The sequence below is a fragment of the Cydia strobilella genome, chromosome 4, assembly GCF_947568885.1.
Source record: "Cydia strobilella chromosome 4, ilCydStro3.1, whole genome shotgun sequence".
NCBI classification, from domain to species: Eukaryota; Metazoa; Arthropoda; class Insecta; order Lepidoptera; family Tortricidae; genus Cydia; species Cydia strobilella.
This window is the reverse complement of record NC_086044.1, coordinates 23,691,533-23,703,162: the sequence shown is the minus strand read 5'-3', so window position 1 is coordinate 23,703,162 and position 11,630 is coordinate 23,691,533. Positions and strand designations below refer to the sequence as shown.

The 11,630-nt window shown below is 41.9% G+C and overlaps 1 protein-coding gene across 1 annotated transcript; it reads right to left on the bottom strand.

Annotated features, from left to right (window-relative positions):
• Positions 1-315: 315 nt before the first annotated feature.
• On the bottom strand, positions 316-11,315 carry LOC134740854 (phospholipase A2 group XV-like). The gene is made up of 6 exons (XM_063673506.1): positions 10,891-11,315; positions 10,408-10,782; positions 10,065-10,292; positions 3,158-3,329; positions 2,431-2,553; positions 316-1,153 (listed from the first exon to the last, which is right to left on the bottom strand). The coding sequence occupies exons 1-6, from the start codon at positions 10,976-10,978 to the stop codon at positions 874-876; spliced, it is 1,266 nt and encodes a 421-aa protein (XP_063529576.1). The 5' UTR covers positions 10,979-11,315; the 3' UTR covers positions 316-873.
• Between the last annotated feature and the right edge of the window lie 315 nt (positions 11,316-11,630).

The following is an 11,630-nucleotide window of genomic DNA, read 5'->3' as shown; positions in this document are numbered from 1 at the left end:
GACTAGTCATTGCACGGAACCATATAAAGTTGAGGCAAAAAATTAACTTTTAATACCATCTAATAATATCAGTAGATCTGTAATGAATAATAATAATATATTGAGTACCTGTTGATAGAGAGCTAGAGAAGACCTTATTTCTTAACCCTTTCCAGGCATGGTACGATTTATCGACCACATATGCTCCAATAAAATTTTAACTTTAGCATTCCGGTATAATTGAGGAGTGTCTTTTCAAAAGGGTTTATTTTATTTAAAAATAAACCTTGTGTCTTTTCACAAGGCCTATTTTTGTATGGTTTTTCATAGAGAAATAAACCCTTTTGAAAAGACACTCCTCAATTATAAAGTTCAAATTAATCCAAAAGAATCATCTAAGCCGGATTTAACTGGCAAATCAAAACAAAATTATTACTTTGCTAATCCACGAAATAATAACGTGCTAGTCAATTAGTGCTAATGTTCACCCGTTATACTTACTTGCGTAATTTGCGTACTTGCGTAAGTTTAAACTCTCCGCGGCGCTCGCAAGTTAAGCTACCATTTACTAAAATTCACTTCCCTATGAAATTAACACAACTTTTTCATATCATAATATTGCACGAAACAGTGGACGTACTGGCTTTTTTGACTGAGCGAAGCAGTGTCGTGATAAGCTAGGGGTATTTTTGTATGTTCCAAATGTCAGACGATATTTAGAGCATATAAACCTGGGCAACACGGCATTGACCCCTCTGGCCTGTACAGTTTGCGCACGTTCCCGTGCGCGTCAGAGGGTCCATATTTGACATTCGCGCCAACAAACAGGGGCCGGGGCGCCAACAGTACACACCATACAAAGCGTGCGCCACAGTCGGCTTTTAAATTATAAATTTACGGGTGCTGCATAACGGTGGTGATGTAGTCGAGCACGCGCGGGTCGTGCAGGATGGTGAGGTGCTCGGCGTTGGGCAGCGGCAGCGACTTGACGGGCTTGCCGTTGAGGGTGCGCCTGAACCCTCCGTCCCCTCCCTCCCCTCCGTACCGTCCGTACTGGCGGCGCTTGGCCCAGTGCTCGCACGCGGACAGCGAGCGCACGTTCACGGTGCCGTCCCCGTCCCCCGGAGACAGCACCGGGTACCCGTCCAGCCAGGTGCCACCAGAGTACACCAGCCTGACGCACAAACGGATGCTTTCAGTTAACGATTATTGGGACGCCTAAGCCTACGCCTACGTTGCCGACTCCGGACAAAAAGTTTACAAACTCTAAGACACATATAATAGAAATCGCCGTTTCCTCGGACCCGATAGAAAAATATTTTTTCTCAAAAATGGACGGCAAAGTCGACGTTGCCGGTTAAAAATTAGGTCGCGAAGTGCGTAGTTTATGGTCAGTCAAAAAATTAAAAAGTTAAAAACATTGCAGTCTCGATTTCGGGACTGCAATGTTGCATACAAATTCCATTATTTGTCGAGTTCCAAACTTTTTAAAAGTTGAAGTGGTCATATCAAATGAAGGCATAGGTCCATTAAACAGACGATCAGTACTTATTATTATAATGTTGGTACTGCAACTATTTAGCTGTCTCAAATAGATTGGCGTATTTTCGGCAGAAAAATACACTTCGTTTTTCAATTAAAAAAAATAAAAAGGCGGCAAAGCAAATCTTCTGTGAAAATATATACAAGAACGTTGCTTCTGTAAAATATTTCTATTATATTTGTATTTATTGCGCCATTTTTGAGAAAAGCACTATATATGACTCGGCAGGAAGGCTACTTGCTGGCTTCGGATTCAATTAAACGGACTCCCAAGGTCGTCCGTTTAAAACGAATCCTCAGCCAGCAAGTAGCTACTTCCCAGCCTCGACAATAATGTACTATTATTTCAAAATTCTGATGGTATACTTTCAGCTCGGACGCTCCGCGAAAGAGGACAAATCAGGGGCGTCTCGGAAGAATGTCAGCCCCGCCTCATGCCTGCACAATTAACCGACTAAACATTTCTCTTATTGCACACAAGAAAATAAATATAGTATATGTATGTTCTTCTCTAATAAACTAAAGAATATGATAGAACACAAAAAAAGTCCAATAAAATACAGTGTAACGGGGAATTCTAAAATATAATTTAGAAAGTAGCGGAAAATGGGGTTGGCAGTTGGCAACTGTCAAAGGTTTGCTGAGATGGCGCCATCATATTTAGCTCCATAGATTGCCCCTTTTTCTATGAGATTTGGCTTAAAGGGCCAGCCCTTTACTGGCCTTTATTGGCCATTTTTAATGCCCTGGATGCTAGCATCCAGGGCATTCAAAAACAAAAATTTGACACAATTCCAGGGATTGACAGGGCAAGCTATGCTGGCGCTATCTGCTAAATATTTGGACCGGCCAACCCCATTGTAATATATTCTCCATGAACATAATACTGGTTGGTACTGGTACTGGTACCTGTCGACGGTGGAGATGTTGTACCCGTACACGCAGTGCACCTCCACGCCCGGCGCGCTGAAGTCCGTCCTGAACTGGTCCGTGTCCTTGCGCATCTCCCAAGCGTTCGGCAGGTTCATATCGCTGTACATTACATTGTATTTTATATTATTTACAAAATTATTCGGATTTGGTCGTTTTCATGTTCGTTGGAATTTAAAATTTGATGTGTATATGAGTAAATAATAAACGTATTCAAATTTTATGTATTGTTAGCAAAGAATTCATAAAGTACTACCATAGGTAAGTACCTCTACCCAGGTCACTGAACGTTACAGTACTAATTCAATTAGACCTGTTGATGCATACATATTTATAGATAAGGAATTGATAGTAAAAGGGTCGAAACCGGTTGTACCGTATACAGGTATAGGTTAAGTTAGGTTACATATAAGTCGCTGACTGAAACAAGGTAGAGATTTAATTAACATTTTTTTTTTACAATTTATTTACCCGAAAAAGGTTGTCCTTTCGTTCTTAAATATAAAGCAGCTACCGCGTACCGTCCAAATGGTTCCTGAGGAACGAAACGGCGCTAAATGGACACACATGCCAAAAATAGGTAGAAATGTTTTTCGGCAATGGCAGCAAATATATTTATATCCTTAATCGTGCCTGATGGCTGGAACAGACTTGGCTTCCGCTTGACTTGAATTCAATGCGCCGTTGGAACCTAAGAGGTACTCACGTGAACAGTTTCTGCAGGTCGTTGATGGTGTAGTTGTACTTGTCGGTCTGCACCAGCACCTCTTGCGGCTTCCAGAACAGCGGGGAAGGCAGAAGCCACGCCAGCGACGGGCACGTGATCTGCTGCGCGCGCAGCACGCTCTCGCGCAACACGCGCGACCCCAGGTCGTCGCCTGGTGCGCGAGACAACAAACAGTATCAGTCAATCAATCAATCAGAGCAGCTACAACAATATTCATTGACGAAAATTATCCTGCGCCACGAAACATTTTTTTAAAACTATTCATTACCGAGTGTTCATACGGGGTCAACGTTTTACAAATTCTATTCCCGCCTGTCCCCGCGGTCACAAATGGGAAGGATTCTATTCCCATCTGTCCCCGCCCCACGCGATTGAGGGATGCGCTTCACTGTATCAAAGATAGATAAAACTCCGTACTGTATTGTAGCATCTCATACCTGGGTCCTAACTCCCAGTTCTTACTCCCACGGGCTGATGCTCTAGATTCTCCAATCGGCTATAATTCCTTAACGCTTTTGCGTTCTCTTTCTGTCTGATTCTCGTCTTCCAAATTACTCCCTGAAACTTTTGATATAAAATGTTTACTTTCTGGCTACCATTTCTAAATTCTCCCTAAACTCCTTCTACCCTAATACGGCCCTGACCCGTCCGGTTACTTACCTTGCTGTTTTTCTAATCATTTCATGTTTTTATAATAATTTCGAAGCTAATCGACCTAAAATTCACTATAAATTTTCCATTGACATATTTGTTTCTTTGTTTTGACATTATCCGTCAAACTAATAATTTACTCAAAATTCTTTAGCATGAAGTTTAGGTCGTATAGTTTTCAAGTAGTTTGTTCTAAATTTTACCTAAAAATTGTTACTGGTGAACAAATATTTTCAAATATTTTCAAAATTAATAACGAAGTAAAGAAGAATTCTAGAAAATGTTATTGCTAGCTATATAAGCGGCCCAGCGGACATCTGAATTCAGTTTGCTTCTAGTTCCCAACAAAGGAACATCAGTTGTAAGGGTCCGTGCGGGGCCAAGCCAGGCCCCGCACCATCAAGAAACCCTCGATCGCGCTCCTTAAAGGTTACCTGTGTTCCTGGCGAAGTCTGGCGCTCTCTGCACGCACCCAAGTCCGGTGGTGCTTTGCAGTTGCTCTAGCGGAGCGCCTCGTCTCCTAGGCGCGCGCTATCGGCGCGCCTCGCCTCAACAGGCGCGTGCTGTCACCGCGCCTCGCCCGCTATCGGCGCGCCTCGCCTCAACAGGCGCGTGTTGTCACTGCGCCTCGCCTCTTTGAAGAGCGTGCTTATCAGCGCGCCTTACCCAGCGCGCCTTACCCAGCGCGCCTTACCGTGCGCGCGCTATCAGCGCGCCTTACCCAGCGAGCCTTACCGTGCGCGTGCTACCAGCGCGCCTTACTGTGCGCGTGCTGCCAGCACGCCTCACCTTTGCGCGTGCTATCTGCGCGCCTTACCTTTGCGCGTGCTATCTGCGTGCCTTACTCTTGCGCGTGCTATCTGCGCGCCTTACTGTGCGCGTGCTACCAGCGCGCCTCACCTTGCGCGTGCTATCTGCGCGCCTTACCTTTGCGCGTGCTATCTGCGCGCCTTACTGTGCGCGTGCTACCAGCGCGCCTCACCTTGCGCGTGCTATCAGCGCGCCTATCCGTGTGCGTGCTCCTGCCTTGCACGTGCTATTAGCGCGACTATAAACTTTATTTTATTCTTTTTGTAATTTAAACCATCTGTAGCGTGTCATATTTAGACAATAGCCGTTAAATAAAGAACCTACCCCTGTTATATCTATCTTTTCCTTTCTACCTCCTCACTCCCAGCTCCGTTACTCACTCCTCCAATATACGTGGAGGAGGGAGTAACGTGACAGTTTTGGCGCCCAACTTTTAAATTTACCGGCTTTCTTAACCCTCTAAATTCTAAATTATAGACAGCATCCTTGTCTTTAAATCTTAAATAACTTTTCGGCCTCTTTCTGTTTAATTTTCTATTTCCTTAGTCAATATGGCACGCTTTTTAGATTATCTTATTATAGCAATCAGACTAGATAGCTACTTTTTTTATCACTTTTATTTCTAATGATGTATTTTTTATAGGTCTTTAACTTTATAATAATTGTACTTCTTTTACTCTGCAGCTCAGCCCGTCCTCCTCCTCCCCTTTGTCCTTCTTCAAGCTCGTTTTTCATTCTTCATTAACTGCCATTTTACATTTCTTTCATTTTGTGTGAGTGTGTCATCTGTAAATATTTCTTCATTCTCGGGTGGCTTAATAAGCCAGGTGCCCTTCTTTTTCTTTTCTTCACCCTGCAGAGCGGTAGTCCAACTCTGAAGAAAAAAATAAGCCTTATGGTCAAACACTACTTTTTTTTTACTCTACTGTGGTAGGTCTACCCCTACCACAACCTAGAAGTAGGTTCTACCCCTACTCTCTATTCTCTCGTCGGCTCTAAACCGACTAGAACTTGTACATAAACTTATCTTCGCGGAGCGGCTGACTACTCCCTTAAAATAAGCCTTAGGTCGTTCATTATTATCTTATTATCTTTTCCAGTGGAGCAGCTGACTACTCCCTTCTATAAAGAAGCCTCAGGTCATAGCGAGGACTTCCTAGGAGTGTGCGTCATAGAGCGTGAACCACATCCCCTTCCTTTGCCAGAGACTTATGAATGCGTGATTATGACAGGCGATGTATGAGTGCAGGGAAGTTCCTCGATCTATTCATCTTCTTCTCCATTATATCACTCATCCTCTCGTTCCATTTATTCATCCCCATTAACGAGCTTGCTCTTTCTCTCTTCTGACTTACTGACTTACCTACCTACTTACTTACTTACTTACCTGCTTACTTAACTACTTACTTCCTTTACTTTCCCCTAAACTTAACTCTTCACAAAAAAAAAACTTTTCCGTTTAAAATTACGACAAAGTTTTTTTTCCGTGGTTTTTGGGGTAATGTAGCATCTCATACCTGGGTCCTAACTCCCAGTTCTTACTCCCACGGGCTGATGCTCTAGATTCTCCAATCGGCTATAATTCCTTAACGCTTTTGCGTTCTCTTTCTGTCTGATTCTCGTCTTCCAAATTACTCCCTGAAACTTTTGATATAAAATGTTTACTTTCTGGCTACCATTTCTAAATTCTCCCTAAACTCCTTCTACCCTAATACGGCCCTGACCCGTCCGGTTACTTACCTTGCTGTTTTTCTAATCATTTCATGTTTTTATAATAATTTCGAAGCTAATCGACCTAAAATTCACTATAAATTTTCCATTGACATATTTGTTTCTTTGTTTTGACATTATCCGTCAAACTAATAATTTACTCAAAATTCTTTAGCATGAAGTTTAGGTCGTATAGTTTTCAAGTAGTTTGTTCTAAATTTTACCTAAAAATTGTTACTGGTGAACAAATATTTTCAAATATTTTCAAAATTAATAACGAAGTAAAGAAGAATTCTAGAAAATGTTATTGCTAGCTATATAAGCGGCCCAGCGGACATCTGAATTCAGTTTGCTTCTAGTTCCCAACAAAGGAACATCAGTTGTAAGGGTCCGTGCGGGGCCAAGCCAGGCCCCGCACCATCAAGAAACCCTCGATCGCGCTCCTTAAAGGTTACCTGTGTTCCTGGCGAAGTCTGGCGCTCTCTGCACGCACCCAAGTCCGGTGGTGCTTTGCAGTTGCTCTAGCGGAGCGCCTCGTCTCCTAGGCGCGCGCTATCGGCGCGCCTCGCCTCAACAGGCGCGTGCTGTCACCGCGCCTCGCCCGCTATCGGCGCGCCTCGCCTCAACAGGCGCGTGTTGTCACTGCGCCTCGCCTCTTTGAAGAGCGTGCTTATCAGCGCGCCTTACCCAGCGCGCCTTACCCAGCGCGCCTTACCGTGCGCGCGCTATCAGCGCGCCTTACCCAGCGAGCCTTACCGTGCGCGTGCTACCAGCGCGCCTTACTGTGCGCGTGCTGCCAGCACGCCTCACCTTTGCGCGTGCTATCTGCGCGCCTTACCTTTGCGCGTGCTATCTGCGTGCCTTACTCTTGCGCGTGCTATCTGCGCGCCTTACTGTGCGCGTGCTACCAGCGCGCCTCACCTTGCGCGTGCTATCTGCGCGCCTTACCTTTGCGCGTGCTATCTGCGCGCCTTACTGTGCGCGTGCTACCAGCGCGCCTCACCTTGCGCGTGCTATCAGCGCGCCTATCCGTGTGCGTGCTCCTGCCTTGCACGTGCTATTAGCGCGACTATAAACTTTATTTTATTCTTTTTGTAATTTAAACCATCTGTAGCGTGTCATATTTAGACAATAGCCGTTAAATAAAGAACCTACCCCTGTTATATCTATCTTTTCCTTTCTACCTCCTCACTCCCAGCTCCGTTACTCACTCCTCCAATATACGTGGAGGAGGGAGTAACGTGACAGTATATAACAACTATGCATATATTATTGGTCGATATAACGATCAAGGGATATAATTCATATATAAGACATATACATACGAAAATAACAAATGAGTAGTACCTTACAAGTCTGTAATAAATAATAATAACAAGCGATCATTTGTTTATTATTTCCTGTTTCAGTCAGTACATACACTACATACCTACATCAGGAAACACAACGCCGCCGCCGCGACGCCCGCGACCGACGTCAAACCATAATATTATCAATTTATCAACGATGAATAGTGACACATTTTGCGTAATAAGAAGGTCAAGTGTGTCAGTCAAGACTTATTTTTAACGAGCCGACTTTATATCGTATTTTTACAATACGAGTATTTCGAATGTTCTTACAAGGTCACAGAGGTTAAATGTGGCAGCAGAAACAGATAAGCAGCATATAAGCGGGCGCCATGCAGGGCTGCAGGCTGCAGGCGCACTAGGCGCAGTACTCAAATAGATCTGCACACAACTCTGTTGTTAAGAGAATAAAAGCAAGTGCAGTTACAGTTTTGAATGATTCACGGTTAGTTTCACTAGACATATCGACCGGGATATGGAACGTGATCAGCTTTTGTATTAAATAAATAAAATAAAATCATTTATTTCAGAAAACATAGGTTTCATAATATGGTTAGTAACTTTTTACTTAAGAACTATGTTCGAGTATTTAAAGGAAAGGAAAACTAAAATAAAATAAATTTACATTAAATTAAATCAACTTAGTTCAAATTAAATTAAATAAGATCAAATTAAATTAATACATAAATAGGTAGGTATATAGGTAGGTATCGTTTGCGTCGAAATATCGGGAGCTCAAAAAACAATACAAAAGGTAATTACGGTCGATATAAGTCAAGTGCAGTTAATTTTGAACACCTCATGAACCTCATCTGCTTGGTTAGTTTGCCTACTGAATACTGACTCATTACATTCCGTACAAAAATGAAATTTTAATGCAAGACAACAATTAAATGTGTTGTTTCCAAGCAAAAAGTCCCATTGTCCAAAGTCATTGCTGCTTGCCATAAGAATGCTTTGACAGGTTATTCGTATAAAGATATAAGCAAATCTCGCCCTTATGGTAGGTAAGCGACAAAGTGGGATCTTTGACTAGACTTCAATACAAATTGTTTCATCTTGAAATCCGGGTCATTGTACTCATCGTACGATGGTCAGTATGGTCACGTCACCGTCAGTAGGTATCCATTACTAGTCAGTTATAAGGGAGTGGCAATGAAATCAGTGAGGATAGTCAATGCCTACTTTTTACTCATACCGGCTTATCTTTTGGACGCCAATGACCGATATATACGCACCGTAGGTTCAGCGCTAAAGACCGATTAATCTGTCACAGACCACAGAACAACATAGACCTACATGCATATGCATAAAGTTCAATTTCAGTTTTGACACTTCGGTGACGTGGCATCTGGATGACTGCTTTTGTGTTTGACACGGCGTCGAAAAGGTTAATTTGTTTTCATCACACTCGCTCAGTAAATGTGGAATTGCACGCAGGCTTAGCGGGAACTATAGAAAAAGCGTTTTCCCTAGGGAGTTATGAAGTTTCTGGTATTATAATTAACAGTTTTTTGTCTTTATACTTTATTTTTGTATCGCAAGTGTGATGAAAAACATTGTGTGTAACTCGGGGCGTAATAATATTGCAAACTCGAGTCTATAAATCGCTCCGCCAAGCCGTCGCGATTTAACTATACTCTTGTTTGCAATATTTAACTTACGCCCCATGTTGCACAATGTACTATACTATACACATACACAACACATGTTACATTGATGGATATACTGTAACAAGCAATGACACTCGGTTTTTTTCTTGCTGAGACAAATAGATACATAATGAAGGCTACCGTTTTTGTGCTCACCAGTTGGCGCCACTGTAGATGTAGGTCCAGAAAAACAGGTCTCAAAATTCTTCTATGCTTATTTTTATAAAATCTATATGTTCTAATATACAAATACACAAAGGTATTTTAATGTCTAAATGTGTCATTTTTTCAACCTGTTTTATTTTGCATATATTCTAGTTGGCACTTTTTTTAAACCACTAACATTTATTGAGCTATATCTATTGTTTACCATGATTAATCAAAGATGGACAAAGATTTACCACAATTATGAATAAGGAGTGAAAATTTCCAATAAAAAAGCTTGAAACTTCTATGCATTTGACATTTTGAAAGACCTCCATCTACACTAGCGCCCCTAGCGGCGAAATTAAACGCGGTAGCCCTCATCACTACATAAATAGCAATATAAGAATAAGGTAAAAGTATGTAACAATGATACTAGTAAATATTGGTATTTATTTTCATTACTTTTATTTAATGACCACGTCTTGTAAAAATGCATAATTTTTTTAACTTACAAAAATGATTAAAAAACATCCACAGAAAAGGCTCAGTTATAAAAATGTAACTCACCAATGGCAAAAGTTTTAAGTGCCTTGACCGCTCCTGCCCAGGGTGTGGAGAGCGACAGCAGACGGCGGATGTACTGGTCCTTCCAGGCCTGCGTCTGCAGCTGCAGGAAGTGCAGTGCCATAGACCCGCCCATGCTGTGCACCAGCAGCGTCACAGATGTCTTGTTGTTGATGTTGTAGGTATCTTCCACTAGGGTCTTTAGTTTAACAAAGAACTCTGCATTCTCATCTGGGAAAATGAGACAATTTTTTTTAGTCCCAAGTTTTTTTATTATAAAAAAAATGGTTATGTCCACATAAAAACTTGATGCATGTTTTTAAAAATTATTCTATGTTGGACTTACTTGGTGCTCTACGAAAATCGTAAGGTGCCCCTCTGATGGACACATTTCTGACATATCCTATTTTGACAAGAGCATCAGCAATGGTGTTGAAGTACACCCCGGACTTCTCATGCGAGGGGTCGAGCCACTCCACGGGCTCCGGGGTGCCCCAGCCCGGGACGCGCACGTCGACGCCCGCAGGGTTCCGAGTGGTCCGCGTCACATTGTCGTACTCCAACTTCAAGTTGTCCACCCAACAGTCTATTACAAATGGCACTAGCAACTCCAAATTCAGCCAAATATTAAAATAATCAGCTGATGTCTTGGCGCATATGTAATGAACTACTGAGGTCTTATTTAACTTCGCTTCTAACTGGCTGCCGCCGTCCCCGGGTACTGAAATTAATAACTCAATATTTAGTTCTGGTCTCCAGAGAAATTTCTAGACAACTGTATTAATATGCCTATAAATGTTAACATAGTAATGAAGTAGACAGCACTTACTTAAGATAACCGGCGATAAACCCAAAGAATTCTGAGCGAGGATACCGTAAATAAATAATATCGCGAAGCAAATTTTAATACTTGACATTGTGGTCTTTAAATTAATACTAATGGGAAGCAGGGGCAGTTGTGACGACTTGCTTGTGAGTAAACAGTACCGTCTACAAGTAGGGCTACCACTGGTTTCGTAATTTCGCAGTATATGTGCCCTAAAAATGGCTTTGAATTCAGTTCAAACGCTGGTCATGACGTCGCGATCGCGGTCGTACGATGCGAGCGCGAATAAACACGCCACTGATAACAATAACACACGCGGATAGACAGCTAGTCAGCTGGGAATGTTTATGAAAACATGGTTATTTTGCATTTCAATTAGCGAGTAATTGATAAAATACGATAATACCATGCAATTAAAATTGAGTAAGCAAGTCACTAACACTACTAACCAATACGTTACGTTTTAGTTTTACGCAAAGTTATAAATCACAATATTGTTAAATGGTTAAAAGGGATAGTTAAAAAGTAACCACAACAAATAAAATATGGAGAATAACTTGATAAATTGGTCTTCCAACTTCAAACTGCAAATTTATTTTTATGGTATTATTTATGTATAAAATATTAACATTAAGATGAAATATTACCGCAGACTAATGAAACGCAAATGTCAATGTCAGAATTGTCAGAAAAACTTCAACGCTGTTCATAATGTAACATTTAAAATGTACGTATCTCAGGTA